A 25,909-nucleotide genomic window follows, 5' to 3' on the forward strand; every position below is an offset into this window, starting at 1 on the left:
TACATATTATAAGTAATAGTAGTAAGTATTCGTATTCGAATTTGGCGACATAATACGACGATTTAAAAAGTTACGAGAAATTCTCGATAAATCACACGGAATAATCAAAATATAACATCAAGACCGGCTGTTAATTCGCTCGGGTCAATGATCCACGTACAGTATGCAAGTATTCCTTTTTGAGAATGTTATAAACGATGTAATATTTCAATTTATACAAAACAAAAAAATACTATGTAAAATACTTTGTTAAAGTATTATCAATAAAATTATGATGTGATTTTTTCGGTGATTGTACGGAAATCGATAATTGTTATTTGATATTTTATATATTTATTTAAAGCATCTATCGATTCAATGGTAATAATAATCAACGCTGTTTAGAGTGATGTGAAACAATAACTTCAGCACTTAAGTGATTTTTTTTTTAAATTATGTTCTAACAAAAATCACTTTTATTCAAAATGGCGTCCAACGCATCATCAAATTCGCAATTTTTAATAAAGAATGAATAAAGAAGTCGCCGTTTTAAATTGTGACTGTTATTGATCCAAAATTTATAAACAGAGAATGTTTTGTAATTTAAATATATTTAATTGTATTAAGTCACGTTAGAAATCCAAATCTAAAATAAAATGACATTAAAATAAATATGGAAATTGACGACTTTATTTTACTCGCATTAAAGAAATAATCTGTAAATATCAAAAACACATTTGCATAATTAAAATAAAAATTATTAACGTCTCAACAAATGTTAAGCTTATCAAAACAAATTTCTTACAAATACCAAAATATATTTGAAAGGAACAATGTGCTAACCCTAGCTTACCACGATATTGGTATTAAACGTGATTCACGGCCCATAACAATAAATATGCGTGTTACGAAAAAGATAATCCGAGCTCCTTTTCCGTACTAACGTTACACAACGCCAAGTCACATAAGGCATTGGACATACACGAGTGCCAATAGAAACGACAGTTTGTATCTCAATTCAAATGGCGACTTCATTCCCTTTTATATGCTTATTTTATATATATCAATAAAATATAATATTTAATCTTTTAGAAAAAAATATTAATTGCCAAAAATATCTCTGCCGAATTATTAAATTCAATTAAGAATTGAATTGAATTTAATGGCTTTTAGTTGTGAATTACTAAATAAAATATTTTTAAACTAACGTCAAGCGTCACGTAAAGTCAATGTTAATTATATTATTGTGACAAAATATGGCAAATTATTAATTATAAATCGATACAAAAGATTAAAAAGAGCAGTAATTAATTGGGATTAATGATCAATTATCTCCGAATATTTATGAGTTTATTATAATTTAAAGATAAAAATAAATGCTGAATTTACAATTAAACATCAAAATAGTCTACTACTACTTTGCCCCTGATAACCGACAGCTATTGGTTTTATTAGAAAATTGTATTTCTTGACTATAACTTTAAGAAAGTTTCTTAATATTAACGAAAACCCCTTGAAATTATATAGCACACAACTTGCACCTAACACAGACTTCATTATATAGATGACAAATTTTCATAGCAGTTAGATAGTGTAGGAGTTTTTCTCAATTGTACCTCTTGTCTAATAAGTCTTGTACAATAACAATAAGTCACTTTCCTTCATATTCAAGACAAGTCGAGTCAATTCAATGTACTAAGTTGCTAAGTTTGCGCAAACGTGCAACAGCTCCGCCATAAAGGGTGCCTGTCAGCTGAGTTTAAGATGTTGACATTTTAATTTCGAACGCCTTTGAATTTAAATACACATATCTAATATAAGTTTCTATTTGAATTGGGGTTACTCTATCGTAACAGTTGAGTAAAAAATTACAGAATATCAATTCTATTGTAATTAAAAAAACTTACTGAATAACGTATGTGTAATTATTTGAATAGTATTATATTAGTAAATGGCATTTAGTGTTGATTCGTTTTGATCTTTCCACACATTTAACATTATATTTAATATTCTTATTATTATTTTTTTTTTTTTTTTATATAGCCCGGGAGGGCAAATGACTCTGCTCCACCTGATGGTAAGTGGTAGTAGAGTCCAAACGCGACGACGGCTAGTGCAGTTGGGAAAGGTGATCTGCTCTAGCCGCCCCCGCCTTGCCGGCCCGCAAGATGCCTCTTCACGCCTCGTTTGAAGGAACCCAGGTCATAAGAGGAGGGGAATACGTGCACTGGTAAAGAATTCCATGTTTTGGAAGTGCGACAAAGAAAAGAGTTGCCAAATTTCTTTGTACGCGATGGAATTGATGTCACAGTTAGGCGGTGACATCGAGAACCAGCACGCGTGGACTTGTGTAGGAAAGGGGAAGCAGGAATAAGGGAGAATAGTTCCTCTGAGCACTCGCCGTGACACATTCGATAGAAAGCGCTGAGTGCCGCTATCTCTCGACGCAATTGTAAAGGCTCGAGGGTGTTGGTGACCTTTACATCGCCAATAATGCGAACCGCACGTCGCTGCAACCGATCCAAGGCCTCCAGTAGGTACTTAGCGGAGCCACCCCAGAGGTGCGAGCAATATTCAACGCAGGACCGTACCTGTGTTTTATACAGCAGGAGCAGTTGAGCAGGCGTGAAAAAACGCCGCACCTTGTTCAGGACTCCGAGTTTACGTGAGGCTGTTTTTATAACAGCCTCGATGTGATCCTTTGGATTGAGGTCGCACCGAACGTCGATTCCCAGTATGGCGACTTTGCTATGTATCTCCAGCGTAGTGCCACAGAGGGAAGGAGGAGGGGAAAATGGTGACTTTTTCGCTGTGAGAGCGCACACCTGTGTTTTCTTGGCGTTAAACTCAACAAGATTGTCAGAGCCCCATTTGGCGATGAGTCCTAACGTCCTATCGAGTTCAACAACAAGATCCCTCCGTCTCTCCTCAGTTTCCGCCCGTCCAGCCGCTGCGCGTCCGTGGTATCCCCCGTGCACTGTACTGTCATCTGCATAGCAATGTATGTTCCCGAGAGAGAGCATATCATTGATATGCAGAAGAAAGAGCGTGGGGGATATCACAGACCCCTGGGGGACTCCAGCATTAACTACATGGGATTTTGAAGCGCAACCATCAACTAGAACGCGAAGGCTGCGCTTGTGTAGAAAGCTAGCAATCCAGGTGCAGAGCTGAACCGGCAGACCGTATGCCGGCAGCTTGGAGAGAAGACTTCTGTGCCAGACTCTGTCGAAAGCCTTGGAGATATCGAGGCTGACGGCCAACGACTCTCCACGCTTATCGATAGCTTCACCCCAGAGGTGTGTTACGTACGTTAGAAGATCACCTGTGGACCGTTTTGGTCGAAACCCGTACTGACGATCATTAATTAGACAGTGATCTTCTAGGTAATGGATCAGTTGGTTGTTTAAGATCCGTTCCATCACCTTACAAAGAACTGAGGTGATAGCTATTGGCCGATAATTTGCCGGGTCAGATCGATCCCCTTTTTTGGGAACCGCTTGCACATTAGCTTCCCTCCAAGAATCCGGCACACATCCTGTAGAAAGAGACAGCTGGAACAGGCGCGTTAACACAGGAGACAGCTCCGCTGCACACTTCATCAGCACTATGGCTGGTATTCCATCGGGACCGCTAGCTTTCCGCACATCAAGTGATTGTAGCTCTGCACGTACATCACGTTGCCTGATTTTGATGTCAGGCATCGTGTAGCCACATGAAGGAATTGTTGGTGGCAGCGCACTACAATCATTGATTACGGAATTATCCGCAAAGAGTTTTGCCAGAAGATCAGCTTTCTCCTGCGGACTGTGAGCTAGCGATCCGTCCGGATACCTGAGCGGTGGCAGCGAAGGTTGGCAGAAATTGCTTTGCACAGATTTGGTCAGACGCCAGAAGCTACGGGAGCCTCTAGGATGTGAAATAAGGTCATGGCCAAACCGCGCAATGCGCTGTGCATCCGCTCTTGTGTATGCCTTCCTACAAGACTTGGAAGTTTTATTGTAGGTTGCTTTCAGTGAGTCAATGTTAGATGCCCCACTAACGCAGCCATTGATCCACGCGCGATATGCCGCCTGCTTAGAAGACACAGCATCGGCACATTCGCGAGTGAACCAACGGTTACGCGTACCCTTACTGGCGAGGTCTGAGTTAGGAATGTAGTGTTCCATCCCCAACAGGATCTCACCAGCAATAGCAGCGGCGCTAGCTGTCGGGTCATTCTCACTGAAGCAACGCTCCTTCCAAGGGACTGACGCATAGTAATCGCGCAAACCGTCCCAATCTGCCGACTTATAGTGCCAAATGCGACGTTTGCTTACCGTTGGTGGCGGCAGCTTGGCCTGTGGCACTTTGGTAGATATCAAGCAGTGATCCGAAGAACCAAGTGGAGCCCGAACCTCAACCTGATATTCCACCGGGTGGCTAGTCAGCAGAAGGTCCAGTAGGGAAGGCGCTTGCCCGTCAATGTCTGGGATCCTGGTGGGCTGATCAACCAACTGGGTCAAGTCATGCGTGAGAGCGAAAGCATGGGCAGTCCTTCCCGCATGGTCAGTTTTGGAGGACTTCAACCATGATTCATGGTGAGCGTTAAAGTCCCCCAAAAACACCAGTTCCGCGTTAGGAAACTGCTCTTGCGCAGCATCTGCCACCCGACTAAGATGGTCAAATAGTCGGCTTGTCTCCAAGTCACCATTGTGGGATCTGTAGAGGCACACGTAGACCCGACTCTGACGAACCAAGTCCACACGTACCACTAACAGGGAGAAGGAAGGGTCCTCCAAGCAGCGCAGACGGTGACAACAAACATCCGTCCTGACGAACAAGCATACTCCGGCTTTCGCTTTGAAGGATTCTTCAAGCATGTAGCCGGGATAATTAAGGTAGCTTGTATCGACAGGACGGAGTATTTGAGTCTCCGTCAGAAACAACATTGCTGGCCGTGCTGTCTCGAGATGGTGGTGGACAGCATTGAGGTTAGCGTGGAGTCCACGGATGTTAACGAACTCAACCTCAAACAGCGTGGGAATGGTGGGGGTGTGCACCGCTGTACGACCGTCATTTCTTTTATGCACTGTCATGAATGGGGGAAAAAAGAGGAAGAGACGTGAAGCGAGCGATGCATTGCCACGATAAGGACGGTCAAAGTGTGGAGCTGTGTTTCCCCAATAAGTTGCCAGAAGAGAAAATAAACCGACCCGCCGGGCGGAAGGGCCCCCGAACCCTCCCGGTAGTGGCCGCCGGGACCCCACCGTCCGGTCACCAACCGGCACGACGGTCCACACCGGGATTATGCGTGGCCTGGTGGGGCAGCCTCGCGAGCTGGTTAGGAACGCTTGGGCCCCTGTACTCTGCCACGGGCGGCCAGCGGAACAACCGTTTCTACGGGTCTCCCTGACCGGCGGGTCAATATACCTTCCTCCAGCATTGGTTCAACAGCAACATCCACCGGACCAACACTTACCGCGACAATGCGCGCTCGGGCACTGGCTGTACGCCGGCTGATAGAATTCGTCTGCTTATGAAACGACTTCTTTTATAATATAATACTCTGCTGAACCATTTGATAATCGATACATAAGTTGCTTATCATATAATTACTTGTCGAATGAAATTAACTTGGAGACGATATCATCATTTGTATCTCCAGAATCATATATGCAATACGATAGCTCTCGTATTTGTCGGTATTATATATTCGTCACATACCTAAATTAAACCATGCTAAAGCATTAAAAATCTCTTAGTTCTAAATTTCGTAACAAATGACTACAACAATTGGAACTATAAAATATTACAATGGCATTGCAAAAATCCATTCACCAAACATTAACACGTATTAATATTATAATACCAGTTAAATTGATAAAATTTCTGGTAACGTCACGAAGTCCATTGGACAGTTCTGTAAGGTAAGACACCACTGAATTATGCTAATGTGATTATCTAAGCGGTGTAGACGTAAGCCTTTCCGAGATTGTTATCTGTGCATAGTTACCTACTTTAGCCACAAACTATGTCAAATAGATTTGTCCTGTCGTATACTGTTTAAACATCCTAAACTATTGCAACAACCGAAACACATTGTATGTTAAAACATTGAAATATTTCAGTCAAGTTATTCAATATATTTTCTCTAAACTATGAAATATATTTGGAAAAATGAAAGCTACCTTTACATGTCTTTCACCTGAAAGTATGCTAATGAGAACATGAAAAACAGTTGTTAAGATCATACCATATATCTGTTGATTATATACATAAGTATTAACAATAAAATATTAAAGCAAAATTGAATCGTTCTATTCGCAATATCAATGTCTTTATGATGAAGCTAATCATATTCAAACCCATCTCATCCTTGCTCACGGCCTAACAAATAATAACTTAAAACAATCTTGCAATGAAAAAATATTTAAAGTGTAAAATCAGTACGTGCAACAATGAAAATAATAAAACAATATCACTCCCTCACAATCATGACTACAACTGCCAGCTAGATTTAATCGTACTTTAAGATTTGAAGATTTAAGCATATCTATTATGAATCCTGAACATCCTACAGCACAGCACCTACCCAGATATTTCCACTGAGTCATATGATTAAGATGTGTAATTTGTTATTCGTAATTTGTCTCCAGCATGTTCGAATTATTGCTTATGGTTTTCCTATTTAAAATCTTTGGCACACCACTATGAAATACGTCCTTACGCATGGAGATATATGCACATTGTACGTTGCTTGCATGTTCATGAGCATTACACGTTCTATAGGGGAGAAAGTTGTATTTACCTATCGATTTATTTCTCATCTATTCTAAATGTCTGCAATGAAACAAACATAAATAATATCCGTCCTACTTTCTAACTTAAAATACGTTAACCACCACACTCGTCAATACGTTGTAAATTGTTGACAGATCTTACGTACGTGTCATCTAACGTTAGAAGTTATTGGGAAATACATATTGATGATCCTTTTTACTCGACTACGGTAAACGAAAGGGGTAATGAATAATTTTGCCTGATTTATATGAACGATGTTTATTTATATGCGATGAAGAGTTGTGTGTGGCATCGATTTCCTGTTAAAATCTATCACATATCGATATTTATATAAAAAACACGTTCAACAAAATAGAAGCACTAAAACAAACAAGCTAACTTTATTATCTTGGTGTGCGTGACGGCTACGATTGAAACTCGCCAAACGTCATACTACGTTATTAGTGTGCGTGCACTTAGTGGCCAACAACTCACTACTTTCTTCGACGCGTACTCAGCTTTGACAGTATATCCAGACATATTTATAAATAGTCATTATTTAATACTGTATAAAAATCATCAGATTACATATACAGTATTAAATAATGCCCTTAATTACAATATTTAATGAACTATTCAATGATTATTAAAGTAACCAGGGGGTAAATTTCGAGTCGAATTTTATGTTTTCTTATTAATATGTAAATGTAAAATGATTAAATCGACAATTTCGAAGTAAACACCGTCTCTCTCTTTATTAATATAGAAGGTTTTTTGTAAATATATGGTAATGTTAAAAAGATTAATAATATTAAAGAATTAGGGGTCCGCAGTTACTATATGAACTTTATAAGCTACTTTAGACTATTAAACCTTGTACTTATAATAAGTACTTATAACTTATAAATAGTACAGAACAAAACTAAGTAAGAAATAGCTATTCCATCTAAATATTAGTATTTTTTTATTTGTCTTGAGGCTCTTCATCCCTGCAGCACTTGCCCATCTCACACGGGGACGAAGCCGCGAGCAGATCTTAATTTATATATAACTATATACGAAATTACCAAAAATGATTAAATGTTAATCGTTTCGATTTCTTCACTTCGTCTTCGTCTTAACAATAATAATTAATATGTTATTTCTTTTTGTTCACAGGTAAATACTTCAATCAGGAACAAGACATCGGTTCCCGTTACTATTAACGTATGAATTTAAAGGCTCAAATAAACAGTCCGTCGAAAAACGTCAACAGCAACCGTTGAAGAATTTCATTAAACATTTAACGTGCCCAATAAATCTGTAATTGCCTTTTTATCGAACCCCAACCGATGAGGACGATTCTTATTGTCTTGATATAAAAACTTGACGTCTTGACAAGTGTCCACTGGCTGCTATCAATTACTTTCTTGTATCTCAAATGACTTATAAGGAACGCGTCATACTAGTATTGTATCTAGTCTAGACTTCCGCTAGAAGACTCGGGCTCATTAGACGCTGAGACATTGAGATACCGGTTACAACTATTCAACATCTGTTCTTTATCTCAGTTAGTCTCTGTCAATTTAATTTAAAACGTTTATAGAATACAGCAATATCATATGTATAATAGGTACTATTACTTAAGCTTAAATAAATATCAGCATATCAGTCTAAATAATAAATGTTTAGTTAAATCATTGATAACTCTTTCTGACATCATTGATTTCACAATCGAAAGAAAACTACACATTTTTTTTAAGTAACCACCTACTAAACAACGTTAATACTTTATTATGTGTTAATTAATATACTACTTAAAAACTTAAACGCAAAAACGGTTTTAAAAAATGTATACAAAAAACGAAGCTGTCCATTTATGTCAAAGTAAAATAAACAGCTCATAAAAAGAAAAAACTAATTAAATTCTTAAAATACCAATACAACAGAATATCCAATCAATGTGATAAAACAAGGTCATTCATTGTATGGTATTCCTGAACGGCAATCACAATACCAGTTCCTGATTACCATACTAAAACTCACATTTCCTGAAATACCAAATAAGTGAAGCTAATCACAGTTAATCGACTTGGAACGATCACTATCAAGTCGAAGGTTTTATTTAAATTTGCATTCAACGCATCACTGCGAATAGCTTTTATAAAATAGGTTGGCCAACTGTTTTTGCTTCCAAAGACTCGTCCTGGCTTCTGACACATCTTTGTGATTACATTTCAAAATATGTCTTTACATTAAATTCAATTCTTCAGCACTAGTAACGTACACATAGGACAATGATAACTCAAGGAAATATTACTTGAAATTATCATTATTAATAATTGTTTTATGAAAATAGCAATTATCATATCTACATTAGAAAATTATATCTTTTGCTGTACAAGTAGATGTGCGAAATATTTTGATTATAATACTTAGAATAAGTCTGTCAACTCTAAATAAGTGCTAATCCTATCTCTTACTCTATTGTCATTTTATTCTATATTTCCACTTTAAATTAGTAATATATTTTTTAGTTGTGTTGCTAATCGATGTCTTGATAATTATGACCTTAATCGCGCTAGCTTAATACTTTTAATATGTGCGAAAATTATTATTGATGGTATTTACTTTCAATGAGATTGATCATTACTTCGTGATTAACACTACACATTATAGAGGTGTGTCTTTACAAAATGACATATTTATATTATGATTAATAAAAAATAATAAAACAGGCGGTACAAATAATTTAAAGTCAAATTCGAATTTAAAAAGACTGTTATATTCCATATGACGTCACTTCAATCATGTTAATGTTTATGCTTTTAGGGATAACTACTTTAATAATTTTTAATCGAAGAATAAAATGATTGGCAATTTTTTTGCTTTATCTTGAAAACTCGATCCTTCCTTTCTATACAATAAAAGGGTACTTAGTGGACAATCCATGGTGTCTTTCATTTTGATATCAATCAAAGTATGTCTCAAGCCTAATCTATTACTGTTTAAATTGAAATAAAGGTGTCTATAGAAGGATCACCTTGTTATCCATAAGATTAAATGCAGATCAATGTACTATATACACTTTTGCAAAATCACCTTTAAATGTAAAACGCTAAGAACTTTTATAGCACAACAAGTTGAATCCTTATCCATTACTGGTATATTTCCATCGTATTTTGCCTGCCTCTGAATCTGAGGAAGTACAATCATCTTCACTATGAAGTGAGCCTATTATCTACTAGGCATGAGCCTATTATCGACTTTGAATAAAAACGATAGACAATTCCAACGCAGACACCAAGAACATAAACTCCATTATAATACTGTCACTTGTATTTATGTTCTGTTTTGTACGTTTCTGTATTAGTGTAGGAATAGCATGTAGCTGTCAATCAGACCCTAGCATATCTTCATTATCTACAAAAATAAATCTTAATAATTTATATGTTTATTTTATTTCCTTTCAGGCAATTAATCATGCAGTAAAATACAGAAAATGTTGGTACTAAAACGATCTAATTCTTTAAAGAGAAATTTTGTACGGTTAGCCTTGAAGTAGTCGTCATTTACATAGAATATTAAAGCAATTATGGATCTAAGGTCATTCCTAAGAACCGAGAGGTTAGAATTCACATTAGTAAGCAGCACTAAATTCATCATACATTTCATTTGCTAAATTTGAGTTTATAATTTAAATCGTTCTTTATATTGAAGGACAAGATCGTGGGGAAATTTTCATGAATTTAAATATAATTCCTGTGTCTCACGCTGTACACACCTTTTGGAGCTGTGTTCTCTAAATCTTACTTAACTTCTTTTAATCATAAAATACATCCTAATCATACATAAACTTATATAGTGTAGTTTGGTAAATATATTTATACCAAATAATTGAATAAAAGTAAAATGCGATGTTAAATAATAATTAATCGGCAAATTAACGGTCCTATTTCTATGTAATCAATTTATGGAAAATTTTAAAATCGTCGAGGACAGTTATTTAGCAATTGTATTGGTTGCCTGGTATTCTTACTCGTACTACATTTTAAAATTGAATAAGTTCGTAAAGCTTTGCCTTGCAACAATCTTTTTCAGTCGTTTCGGATTTGTCGATCGAATCATGAGACTATGTGAAAAGAGATGAGATATACATAGTAAACTATGTCCTGCGCTAGTTCGCTAGTCTAGCTGATAATGGCCGGTTCCCCCGAAATAGGTCAGTAGAACATCACCATAATTACGTCTATTAACACTTTAAAAATACCCACTTTAATATACAAAATAGTTATAGAGCAATTGACAGCGACACGAATATTGAAGTTGAAGATATAAAATATAAGTTACAAACGTGTTAGACCAGAAACGACACCGATTAATACAGAAATATGAGGCGTAAACAGTAATTACGTTTAATGTAAGCAATTATTTCAAATGCGTTATAAAGATTAAATAAATCGTAACTGAAACTCTTTTTAATTGCAAATGGATAAATTTAAAATTACTTCTTTTAATTTTCATGTGGTTTATTTTCGGACGAACTTCAGTGATAAATACTTAATTTTTGGCCGATCCCTAGAAGGTCTAAATGACAACTAAAATTGTTGTCGGTCTCATAAAAATTAATATTCGTTTTAATGAATTTCATCTTATAGGGTAAATTTTTATAGTATTGTAATGCTTTGTCTTTTTCTATCAAAAGCCGAATTACTTATGACAAAAAGAGACATATTATTGTGTCACTAGAACCGAAATGAACTAGTGACTAGATTACAGATATGCTACCTTTAATTTTAACCAAAGATTGAGACGATTCTAATCCAAGCAAAGACGAGGTAAATACTTTTTGTAATACAGATATGTATATTACAGTACATTGTGAGAAAACTTGCCGGTACAATTTAATTAAATTTATAATGAACTCCGAACACTTTTTTCGAGAAGAGGGGAGACTTTTGTCTAGCACTGAAACATTTACAGGGTCTTACTACTTTTATTTGTATAACGATTCACCTTCTATACAATGAAATTATTAGTACAGCCGATATATCAAGGCATAGATATTAATTAAAGAAGACAGAAATCGAAAACAAAGTTAATTAAGTAACATCCATATAAAATAACGGTCAAAGCCATGTTTACATTCAACATATAATTTACAAACGTGATTTCACTGCTCGTGTAAAGTTAAACCGTAAACTCGACCGTGTTGTGACAGCGCTCAGCACCTCGTCCGTCAATCGCGTCGATGACACAATGACAAGCTAATGGCTTATATGTGATGACGTGTACACAATTTTAATTCCGCATTTAGAATTTATTGTATTTAATCTAATTTCTATTAATATCAATGTTTTGAGGGTACGCGTATGCTGTTGTTGTTTGATCTCGTTTATATCTAGTATAAATTATAATATTTACTTAATTAAATCTGGCATGTTTAATACTTGATAGCTAGATAGATAAAGGATTTATTGTTAATCTCTTAATCAATAAAGCATAAAGGTAATTGCCTAATCAATACAATGAAAGGAAAGAAATACGCAAGAATAATTATGAAAGTTAGCTGGAAGACTATGCAAAAGCACTACGCCTTGCACCTTATAAATCCTTTTGATGTAGTCAAAATAAAAAAAAACAAACGAGGATCTATATTTTTAAATTAAACTCCGCCCATAATGAAACTTTGCTGCCTTTAGAGATATTGGTGTCATCTATGCGAATAAATAAAATATAAAAATATTATTAAAAGTTAATCAAAAACTAATTTCTTAAAGAATTAAGTGAAAAGCAAAGTCGAACGTGTGCGACACCGTAGATAGGATCACCACGATGTCTCATCACGAATGAGATTTCGTAACAATTCGTGCGAATGTTCGTATTGTCGTCACGATCTCCTGATAGCTATCTTCCCAGAATACGGCCGTGGAACAGAACTATAGTTTACGACGTTAACAAAACCAACGATAGTTAAATAAACCTTTCAATACACATCTTTCTGTACGATCTAGTATTGCTTTATTGAAATTTTACGATTATAATATCCTTGGCTGTACATTTTATTAGTCAGTGCGTTCCTGCCACTGGACTTGTGTTGTTTTGAACATGAGAAATACTTATTTCAAGTGTTTCAAAAAGGAATACGTACTATCGGACCGTTGATAGACTGTGCAAATGAGAGGTCCGTAATCGAATAGACGACGCAAATGAAGTGGCGAAGAATTTACGATAAACATATTATTATCGTTTATTGCCCCATTAACGGAAAATATCATTAAAATCTATATAAATATGTAAAGTTACAATAAAATCAATTTTAAATATATTTATTTAAAATGAAATCCTTATATTTACTTAAAATCAAAAAGAACGAAATGTTTTAAGCTCCATACTTTGTTTTTAACCTTTATGTCAACCATTCATTTTTATTGTCATGACTAGCATGACCTAACTGAACTGACAGACGTCATGAACGCATTCTCTCAGCTTTCGATCTTAAAAGACCTGTCGACAGACAAAAGCCGAATTAAGGTCATATGTAATTATTAATTAAAATATTTACAATAATAATCATCTTATTTGAAAGGAACGAATGAACATTATAAGATGAAATCACTATTACAATCACTTTTGGATCGTAAAACTGAGACGGACTCGAAATGAAGATTCACTGACGCAATAAGAACTTAGTGCAATTACTTTTATTTATCAAATGTATTTGATCACATAGGTTTTAATACTTATTTCGATATCCAAGACTTCTGTAAAATAATATTTTTTATTTAATAAATGAGTGCAATTGTATAAAATCATATTGGCTCGATAAACAGCTGTATTGCTAATCTATTATATATAATCTTACGTTACATTTACGTTTCAAAAAAGTTAAATAAGATCGAATTTTTAACGACCAATTTTGATGTAAAGAATTTTAGAGTAAGGCAATATGAACTTAAAAAAAAATTTAAATTCGTTATAAAAATGGAATACATTTTTGATTTAATTCAAATGCGCAATTTCATATTAATAACAAAACAACTACAAGTTCTAGTTAAGATTAAATCCTTCACACATATAGTTTAATTTATCCCAATATCAAAACTATAAATACAACAAGGTAACGATTCCGAGATTGCTTCTGCGTGAATTAATCGCGTCGAGTGTGAAATGCACCTCGCTGCACTGCAATCGGCCACTCACCCTCATATTTATGTTACTCGCTGCTCATAAAGTACTTACATCCGATTGGAAAGGGTAATTGGGAGTGGATTACTTTGCAGGTGTCTTTAATATATAACGTTTCAGCCCGCACACGATTTTGTCATTATTCTTGTATTACAGGAATATTCGATTTATATTTTATTTACGCTTGATTTATTTGAATAATTATTGTGTTTAATTTGAAAATCTTGATTGGATACTTTCGCTCGCGATCGAAATTCGATAATATCGAAATATATATATATATATATATATTTTATTTTAATTTAAATTATAAATTTTGTATTTCGAATTAGTCTGAAGTATTGTTTTGTTATTGTAGGAAAGTACCGATGAATGACAGTTTCGTAGAACACCGTTATTTAAATCTATATATCCGGTTTAAATTTTGCTCTACACTTTATCTCCTCATCACAGCCTGTCATATTATTTACTTACAGAACCTCAAAGCCGATTACGTTTCGATAGAGACTCTACTCTTATATAAATGTGATATATTAAACAAGTTATTAGCCATGATTTAGTACTTTTATTTGATACTAGACTTACTTACTTACTAGAGCTAACTGCATAATGCTTTTATAAACAGAATACCAAATAGAAAATATTATTATGTATTGTTACAAAACCTCGCTGATCTTAAACACACCCATTTAATATTACGCCTTTATTATCACAGATCTAAATGCCTGTGGGTACGAAAAACAAAATATCAAATACGTTGTTTCATAATTTAGTATTCCTATAAAATACCATTGCAGGTCGCAGGTCAGATCTCAAAATATTACACGGAGTGAAATGTATGATGTAGTGTACTTTACAATTTACTTTTATTTAACTTCGCTTAGTATGTGTAGAACAAATCTAGCGACTGTACTTTAAACAATTCCGCTGAACAGATTTTGAAATTTTGCTCAAAGTTTTAATGAATAGGACTATAAAAATGGCTTACCGTAAAACGTAATAAAACCTAGGAAAACGTATGAGACATACCACTAAGTAACATTTGAGTACTTTTAAAATTTTTAATTCTAAATTTATAAAATTTATTTACTATAAATTAATAATTAAGCATCAGCTTGATGCTTAATTCCATGTATTTCAATAATTTCTCAGCTCGAAATTGTAAAGCATACTGAATCAAACGGAAGCAACTAGAACCATACGCATTTAACTTAGTAGTCAAGTCCGACAGTATACAGTCCAAGAAGATCGACCTTAACAACTGCATTGCGTAACTTCGAGTTACTGTTCCGTGGAGGTTTAATCAATATAAGACCAATAAAAAAATATTTTCTCAAAATTGAATATTCAGCCACAATGTAAATATAAACTTTTATTACTATTGAAAAAGATAACACACAGTAACCAAAAAGTAATCAATGAGCTGTCAATAAACAAATACATATCAATTTAGCATATCTGTGATAGCGCCAAATTCTTAAATTGTTTACAATCAAAAATATGTTTTTATTTCAATTAATTATGTCATATATCCGCGAAAAATTAGTAACCCTAATTCGTCCTCCTATATTAGTTATATAAATAATGCTCCCAAATTAATGCTATTTAATCCATACTGTGACTTTTTTATGGTCTAGGTAGGCGAAGGGGCATAACAGTCACCTGATGGTAAATGGTCACCACCGCTTATAGTCATCGCTGTTGTAAATAATAACCATTCCTTACATCGCCAATACACCATCAATCTTAGGGAGCTAAGATGCTTGTGCCTGTAGCTACACGGGCTTATTCAACCTTCAAACTGGAACACAACAATAATAAGTATTGCTGTTTGGCGATAGAATATCTAATGAGTGGATGGTACCCACCAAACAAACTTGTACAAAACCATACCACCGAGTAAAACTAACGCACAAAACAAACGACAAAGTCAAATGAGGTCTTATTTAGTCCCTTTTTGTCATAATTTATTATGAATCTTTCTAAAAACAATGTAATCTTAATAGCTACCGGTGTCTTCAAATACACATATGTAAACAAATATCATAAACCAATCACTGCGATACAGATCTCACTGCCCAATTAGGTGGTTTAATGAATACCGTATCGCGGTAATATTTTATAGTGCTCTACGCCTTTTTTGTGATGGGCTTTTCAAATATCGATAAATATTTCCAAACACGTTGGACAAATTATACTTTTACTACCATTAACTACTTTTACTAGCAATAAAAGATACATATGGTGGATATTATTATACACATCTTCGAGATATACAGCCTCTCCATAGACAACTTTCGGTATTTTATAGATAAGTACGCCAACTTTCGCGGGAAATCCGCTTCGGCAGATTTTTTTTTCCGTAACGGCAATATATAAACAAGACCAAACAACGTATAAATATATACATATATATATATTAAGTATATCATGATAATTATAAAACAATAAACAGACGATTTATGATAAAATCAATATCGTATTATTTTCTAAGTACATTATTAAACAAAAATTTTTGAATCAAAAATTAAATTTGAATAATATTTCTTCTGCTCTAGGTACCGGGTTGTAGGAGAAACTACATGTTTGTGAGTTGATATTCACTACATAACTAATAAACTGATTCCTAACTTAGTTTATTAAAGTGGCAATAATACAGGGTGTTTTGATGCCTTTCCTAATATCTAATAACAGCTGTATATTGCGTCTTTGTAACTTTAACTCCTGATCGTAATACATTTATATTCCTTGAGTATAATATATCAAAATTTAATGTCTGTAGAGAGACATTTGATAAGAAAAAATCACGATTTTGTCTTGCTGATCTATATCGATTGGGACAAAATGAGATTAAAAAAACATTGAATAAGTCGTTGTGTTTACATAGAATCAAACCCGTATTTTATTTCAAATCTAGGTGTGTTACTAGACTTTTAGTGCATTTTAAATTATCATGATAAATTCAAAAGTATATGAGCTAGCTGCTGTAAGTTATAAAAAATTTAGTAGTACACTAGGATATGACTAACTGACAGTAATATCCCTAATGATATAATTAAAACAGCTATTCATTTACGCAAATACCAATTAACCCATGAGTCAGGACAATGAGATGAAATGACGACACATGCCCATATCATTAAATTGAAACATTTCATATACATACGCCTTAATCAACAGACGGACAAACCAGAAAATAATCCTATAGATATATTATTATGTATGATCCATACCTACAAACATAAATAGTTTTATAATAACTTAATACATGCTTATTACCTTTAAGTAAACATTGCAAGTAATTTTGAATAATTATTATTATATGCCATGAAAAATAGTTCCAAGTTTTTGAGTATTTTTTATAATTTTAGCCTCAGGTTGCTTATCCCACCAATCTTTTCCAAGTACTCTTTAATGAAACATAAAAATACGTTCGATTCACTTGTATATTTATTATTTAATCACTTTTTCAGTAAAGTTTTTGCACTACAAATTAATAATTAGAATATTGTGAAAGTTGAATTATATTCAATTATTATCCTCATAATTCTTGTAATGCATGTCTTTAATATTAAAAGTACAGCGTATTAAACTTTTATGAGTATTGTTATAATTCTGACTATCTAATAGAGCCTCTTGGTTTGTACTCACTCAGAATAATTGACTACTTCCATCTACGTATTACTCCTGTGTACTTTACATCACATCACTCGCTCACTCGAAACAAATGAATATTATATATGTCAGTAGGGCCTTTAAAATGTTCTTGGCTGTTATCCTCCATGGTGGGCGTGATAATGGCGGAATATCAGAAATAAAACTGTTCAGTAGTACACTATTATTTAATTCCTCAGTACAAATACACAAAATATAAAACGGTTAGGTTGATTATCTTAGATTGAGAGCCAATAAGTTTGGAAGTGTCTGCCTCGTGCGACGGTTACAAGTTGAAAGAATCAGATGTCAGCACGTTTTATGACACAGTACCCCATTCGGGACTACCCGCTCTTAACATAAATATTCGATTACATATAAACAATTTGTTATCACAAAAATTACAATAATTATAAGAACGGATACAAACAATTGATCAACCCGACCGTCATTAAAATTAATCAAACTATGATTAATACTATATCTCTGAAATTATCAACGCGTCGTCATATATTTGTTACATTGAGTTATTATATTTGTACGTATTTACACTTGCAATAGATTTTCAGTGGTAAAAATATATGCAATAAAAGCAATTGCTACTCTGGGTTGCAAATGAAAATACGCTTCTCATAACTCATAAAAACAAAATATTTTTTACACGTTCTAAAAGTAAATTAAATATAATTGGTTTCAATGTTCTAGGAACGTTTTATGGCTATTTATTATAATAGCTGTATGTAATAAAACATCAAAACAAGATTTATTGCACCTGCAAACATATTTTACGCAGTAAGTTCTTACCATATGTTTAGTAACTAGCTAATACTCGCAATTCTGTCCGCTTGGCAAATTATAATATCGAATTTATAAGATAAAAATGTTTTTCATGAACTGTATATTTACTAACATAAATTTAGTGGATTTTTTATGTAAAAAAATTGACAATTAGCCCGAATGAAAATTGGAAATTGACAGGATTTATTCACTCGTTCTCTTGTAAAACCGTTCGTTTTAGGACTAACGATTTTACGTATCGGTCTCTTCCCGATGCAAGATTGCGCTTCTATTATATTAGATCATTCATCATTAGAGCGTCAGAGAGAACGGAGAGTGTTTCTGTGTTTACCGACACACTTGTGCTCATGCGCAGTCTAGACTCTATATTAAGGTGACCTCCTGTGGTAATAAAAGCTAAAAATAATCGCCGAACAAAGATATTACCAAAATAAGAATGTAAAAAGAGCCGAGATGGCCCAGTGGTTAGAACGCGTGCATCTTAACCGATGATTTCGGGTTCAAACCCAGGCAGGCACCACTGAAATTTCATGTGCTTAATTTGTGTTAATAATTCATCTCGTGCTCGGCGGTGAAGGAAAACATCGTGAGGAAACCTGCATGTGTCTAATTTCAACGAAATTCTGCCACATGTGTATTCCGCCAACCCGCATTGGAGCAGCGTGGTGGAATATGCTCCAAACCTTCTCCTCAAAGGGAGAGGAGGCCTTTATCCCAGCAGTGGGACATTTACGGGTTGCTAAAAGAATGTCGGAGTCTTTTATAGCTTTTAAATGTATGATCAGACAGAAATGACTTACGAGTTTACTTATATATACTATTATAAGTTGTGATGGAGCAACTGAATTTAAAATCTTAATAGAATATTTTTTAATAGTCAAATGTTTCAAAATTTAATTTAATTTTGTGCAACGAAATATAAAATTACTATTTGATAGAATTAATATCAACTGGTATTACTAAGTCTCGTAGAAACGTGTTATTACTTTTTTCCTCTATGATCATGCAAATGTAAAGTAATTTAAAAAAAACCAAACAGCAATCACTCAACTCAGTAGACACTATTCATTTATCATTATGACAAAAAAAATCTTATATGGTCCATCTAAAGCTTAATCAAAAATAAATAGTAGCACCATTTAAAGCAAAACATTGAATACGTCAAAAAACAATAAATTCAAATAAATATGAACCTTTTCATATCAAAGATTCAATTCAGTGAATCTTTTCACCTTGAAATGAAGAATGAGTCAACGTCTGCCGACCCAGACAGACGTTAGCTATCCAAAAGGCGGCATTCGCTGTCTCTTTTCATTACTACATGGATAACAAGGACAGCTCAGTACCATCTTCCTGGAGAATCCTATTATTATACAAGAACATACAGGGACTTGAATCAAGACATTCTTTTAGGTCTTCAGCCTTTACATGTATTTAAGACTTATGGTAATGTATTACAAATGATAAATAATATATACAGTATGTTTATATTATATTTTCTTACCACCTATATCTAAAAATCTCAATGGAACTCGAAACACCTAAATCACGTCGACTGAAATTTAATATTGTGGATTGCTTCATTTCTAAAGCTATAAAGTTAAGGTGCCCTAACCACGCTTCTTATTTTTACTTACTTTCTTAATAATTTAGGTAATTCAAGCAAATCGATATTAATATAATGAATGACGCTATTGAACTCTTCGATTTGACTTTCAATCGTCAGTACATTACAGAAATGGGCTATTACATTAATAAGGCATTTTGTATAGAATTTCGGAGAATAAAACACTTAATGCTTAATCATTGTGAGAGTTCAAAAATAATAAATATGAACTAAATTCGTTGTAATTTTAAGAAAGTAACTTTGTATGGAATATAATGTCTTAATAAATACTAAATAACAGCACTCTAGTTAATTGTGTACCGTCAAATTTTAATACGACCAAATTACTGTTATTATTGTAAGTTAAGAGATATGAATTATGGACATTAATGGAGCTATATAAGCATTAATGAGATAAAAAAATGTGGTTTCTTTTCACATAGTCAAATCTTAATTTAAATTACCAACGAAATTCTAAGTCTAATCATCGATTTTACGGATGACATCCTACGAATAACATTCTCTTTGAAGCCACACGATGTACTTCGGAAATCATTAGTCGTATTCTCACAAAATCATTGTCTTTTCAAATGATTACTTAGAACATCAGAACTGATTATTATTTGTAAATATCATCAACATCTTCAAGAACTTTAATTTTCAAAATTATACAATACAATTTTTACAACTTGATTGATTATACATTGTTTTCTGATTAATGCAATAATTATACGCGTTAAATTCGACCGTATTTATTCAGATCAGATTAATGCTTGTGCAAAAAATTGTTCTCATAAAGGTCAGAAAAGGAAAGCGTGCCTCGGGCTCTTAAACCAGCTGATGCAAAATATTGTTTACAAGAAATTGACCATTCAAGAAAATAATAAATCAAGTTGACGATCGTTAAACTTTAACTCTTATATTTTGTATCATAAAAACTTTTTTTCTTTAAATTAGCAAATATAAAGGCACTAATACTTAAAAAGAGATTAAGACCTAAAGACTTCGACGTATGCGCGTACTATCGTCAATCTTACGATGTCATTTGTCTGTTTAAATCAAGACTTACAAAAAGAGTGAACACATACTTACATATTTTGTATTCGCGACATTGAAATTTAATTACTATGTGCTAATGATTAACGGATCGCTTAATTTGAAATTGATATAAATCTTGGGAAGACGTTCATTACGAATTTCTCTGCAATCGGACAAGTCGATAAATCAGAATTAATTAAAAACTGATGTAATGGTCAGAGTACCATATAATACATTGAAGATATCACGGACATTTTAGTTAAAAAAACATATGCTTTAAGTTATAATTAATCTTGTTCAAGTTTAAATCACCTACATTTAATTCTACGTGTTCATTTATATGTAATTGCTTGTACTACATTCTCGCATAAAATGAATTGTGCAATTATCCTCCACAAGGTAACGACAAGGATATTCAGGCTTAAATAAATTTCCATACGAAATTCTACAATGACATCAGACTTTACCTTAAACATCTGATTTAAATAATATTTAACTACATAACACTAATAATTTATTTATGTTTTTTTTTTGTTCCAGATTTAGCGGCGCTACGACAATTATTGGATAGCGAAACTGGCGGCACGACTTGTCCAAGTTGTAATATGCCCTTTGATAAGGGTAAAAAGAGAAAGTTGATTGACACGTGCGGTCATGAACGGTGCTATTCCTGCATGTTCAGAAACGAATCTTGCCCTATATGTGCCAGAAAAAGTCAAGGAAGGAGGCAAGTCATGGAGAGGTATACACCATCACCACAGCGACAAGTCGATCAGGAGTGGCAGTCACCGACACGGCTTCCAAAACCACCGAAACAACCATCGAGTTTAGCTCAAAGTTGTCCCACACCACCGCACACGAGGAGAAGATTCTTTCTGAGTCCCAAATCATTACGGAGTCCTTTTGGCCAACGTAGCAGTCGCCATTCACATGAAAACCACGTGCCTCTTTCTGGTAAGCTATTATCGCACGCCATCTTTTCATTTACATACCTGTGGGACCACGGTGGCCTCCGTATTGCATTGCGTTGCGTAAGCCCTAAACACGCAATGCACTTTACTCCATTAATATATTGGACCAACTAAAATTTCATTCACGAAGCCTCTCACTTTTCGACTAGATTCTTTTATGAACATAGAAACGAGGATTCCTCGAGACGTAAATAATGGTGAATGACAATTGCGCCTAGCCCACGCGTCCCCGCCGGATGTACGTAGGGGGTTCCGCAAGGGACCGGTTGTCTGCCTTGCGTATTTATTACTTTAGGTACAGATCAGACTTTTGCAATCCTGCCCGCGCAGACAGCGGGCCGGCGAACATTATCACACTATCTGGTACATTTTCGATTTCCATTAATTACATCATTCCGGTCCCGTCGAAATATAAAGCAGTTTGATCACAGCTGCATGCTCAATAAATTATAATTTAAATTCAATACAACACTTGCTCGGGTGCTACTGTTCTTAATCAATCGAATAACATTTCTGTTCATAAATGTGTAACAACAATCTTTAACGCATATTTATTTTATTGTCTTCACAATTACTATAAAGTAATGAAAATGCTTACTGCAATATTTTAGTTCAAATAATCAAATAAATGTAGAATTATTTTGTTGGGTATTTTAACAGGATTACCGGAGGAGGGTCCCAGAAGTGCGGCGTGGCCAAGTCTTGTATTCAATAAAATAAGATCGCTGTGGTCCGCTCATTCCTCCGTTCCTCACGGACTCAACCAATTGACAGGCACGGCAACATAATAGTAAAATGCTATTGAAGGAATGTTGATCGATAATTTATTTCCTAAAACATCAAAAAAGTATAAATTAACATCAAAGAAAATTAATTAATTAAATCATGATTTATCACTTTAAAAATGTAAAGTTTCTTAAATAAGATATACGACGTCAAAGTCGAGCTCTACAATGTTCTAATTATTTATGTGCAAAACAAATACCTCTGTCGGTATTCGATCCACATTCCTTCGAGCCCAATCGGGCACGGCCGCTCGATTTTTGCACATCTTTTTGCCTGTTTGCATTTGCCAGTCGTCTCGGTTATTTGATGCACAGCTTTTTTATCGAAACCAGTTTTTTGTTTGGTTTTACATCTGTGTTTAATTTGCGTGTTTTTATTTATTTTTTTATTTACAAGCTTACATCTCCATCTGCGAATGCTAATTTATTCATTGTAACTGTTAACATATCGATATAATTGGCCATCAATAGGTTGTGTTAAATGAATCGACAATTTTATCATTTGCTTGTCAGTTACCAACACTAGAAAACCTTTCGTTCCTCGCATGATTTGAGGCTTTTGTGATCTATCACTTTTGAAATGTTTACAAAAGAATAAAGAGAAGATAGGCACGCTTTGAGAGAGATTTATTTTTTTTGGAAATTTATTAAACCTCCAGAGGTTGACAATTACAGTTTTTGGTATCATCTTTATATAGTTGTTTTATATAATAGTTGTTTCATAGAACCTCATATATTTTAAAAATCACTTACGACAGTCATATTACAACTACACCTCATATCACTTGTATATAAGATCTTGAAAACAAAAATTAACCTTAATTTTATACTTGTATTTTTAATACCCACCGAATAGAAATATATTCCAAAGGCAATTTAAATGTGATTTAACGTGATGACGAAACAAGATGGCTGCTCCTGTCTCGGAGCAATTTTGAATAATGCGTACATAACAAGTAGCCATGTATTGCGTTTAAAGTTAACAAGTTTATCGCTTACGAACATCGTCGCTGGCCATTCGAGGATATTATGGTTAACTTTAGTCGCCTTTCTAACTCCTTTTATACCACAGATTTAGCATACAATATGTATGGCTAAACTGCTAAAGGTATTATCAAGATTAGGGTTTTAGTGTAAGGTTGTCATTTTCATGTCGGATTTATTATAAATGAGGTCTTGTCGACGGCTTCATCATATATTAATATATAGTTTTACCTGGCATATGATTCTCCTGATTAAGAATATCCTAAACTCAATATGGTATAGCCTTGTAGTTCCGACAGACAGTCTCAACCTGCGAAGGTGGTGAGTACTGACTAAGTATTTTTTAAGCACATTCATTTCCAGCAAAAGTATTTTCAAGGTCCTTGTCAAGGTTAGTCACCAAGCTCAGCATCTGGCAGGCGTCGGGCGTAAATGCATAAGAGTCTGCTAAATCTTTTCCATATAAATGTTTATAATTACGTTGACCCCAACAAGTTGGATTAGCATACAAAATGACAATAATAAACATAACGAATTCTTATCCACAAAAAAACTTCTCTACTTAACTAATCTCAAAATATCTCTTTGTTAAGTTATCTTATTTAAGCTATTTGTCTGTATCCGCATTAAATTATTCATAATTAATTTAATTACCGACACTGCCCAGTTACGGTTTAATACATTTGGATAGTATATCATACATTTTATAAATGCTCACAAATGTACAAAATTAGATAACAAATTTTTATTACATCCAAACTGTCGTATTATAACAAAGAGATTTAGAAAACTGTAAAGCTAAAGGAAATAGCTGCTACATTGAGAAATTTATATAAACTATTTGGCATAATTAAAAGAAAACATAGTGGCTCAGAATCAAGCTTGTATCCAACTAGCATAGAATGCTGATTTATTTCCATGAATATTGATAAATTTATTTTCAAACTCATTCCATTTAAGAATTATTCGAAGTATAATTCTTAAAAAGGAAAAGATGTTGATATGGTGCAAGTACCAAAGAATATAAACGCATGTACGCGTTCCTACCAATTTGTTTCAGTAATGAAATGAGAGGAATGTATTTCCCTCATTGAGACTTATATCTCTATCTTGCAATTTGATTGAGGTATTTAATCCGGCATAATCTGACAAATTGTCGGTCAATAGCATTGTTGTGGGCGAAGGTTGGACGGATTGTTCACGCTGAGTGGGTTTGTCGTTTCGGTTATATAGAACAAGGTGAAAGACGCCCTCACTGCATTGGTCCCTCGTGGAGTGTCAATCAGACGATGCAAAATAATATCGTGATAATTGACTTTAATATAATTCTCGTCACAGTTACCAATTAAAAGATTTTCCAATATTTATTTCACCCACGAAAAGGATCAGTTGATTAAGACGCAATTTTTTTTTTAGATACTCATATTTTAGACAATTTGAGTTCTTTGGAAACGACATTAATAAACTCTATACCAATAATACTAGATATAGTTAAATAACTATTTAATTTATGTTTGTAAATAATCTTAATCTCGTTTTCAAAGTCAAAGGCCACAGGTCTATCCAGTTTCTTGAAGATAAGAATTGGAAAGACGTATTATATATTCTAGACGATTTATAATAAATTTAAACATAATTTTTTAAATCCTTTTCGATCGAGAATAATCTATCAAATGATTAAATGAATATTAAAGGATGAGATACTTTAGACAAAAAGAAATTTACGAGTATCAAAATTGTTTTATTTCAGCTCAACCACCTTTGGAAATAAATAATCGAAACTTATTTCTTAAATAATCAATTAACATTTAACATTGAAAACAATATAATATTTTTTTAAATATGTTTTCATTTAAATATTATGTGAAGTATTAGAAAAGTAAGTTTCTTTTTAAAGTTTTATAAAATGCGTCGTATAAAATCTAGACAATAGTACAATGACATTTATTACGTCATTAAAAAATAACCAACGTTGCAAGTGTTAACACACACGACTTGATATAACGGTACAATTGTCAATGGGAAGAAAAGTCAGAAGGTCAGAAAGCAGCCATTAAAACGAGATGTAGAACTTGCATCATTTAAAACGGACTATAAATGAGGGCAAAGAACATAAGCTAGCGGATTGTCGTATAAAAAAATCTGTTTTCAAATTATTATTGTAG

At 33.8% G+C, this 25,909-nt stretch overlaps 1 protein-coding gene across 4 annotated transcripts in view; it reads left to right on the forward strand.

Annotated features, from left to right (window-relative positions):
• The window catches only part of LOC125067109 (protein TANC2), a 204,708-nt gene that overhangs the window by 164,811 nt on the left and 13,988 nt on the right, over window positions 1–25,909 (forward strand). For 2 of the 4 annotated variants that reach the window (XM_047675490.1, XM_047675492.1), the window contains 2 exons: window positions 21,545–21,958; window positions 22,636–22,749. In XM_047675490.1, the coding sequence (XP_047531446.1) occupies window positions 21,545–21,958; window positions 22,636–22,749 (528 nt within the window). Of the gene's footprint in view, window positions 1–16,466; window positions 16,497–21,544; window positions 21,959–22,635; window positions 22,750–25,909 lie in introns of all 4 variants that reach the window. The other 2 variants (XM_047675493.1, XM_047675491.1) reach the window with 2 other exon arrangements.

The sequence above is a fragment of the Vanessa atalanta genome, chromosome 10, assembly GCF_905147765.1.
Source record: "Vanessa atalanta chromosome 10, ilVanAtal1.2, whole genome shotgun sequence".
NCBI classification, from domain to species: Eukaryota; Metazoa; Arthropoda; class Insecta; order Lepidoptera; family Nymphalidae; genus Vanessa; species Vanessa atalanta.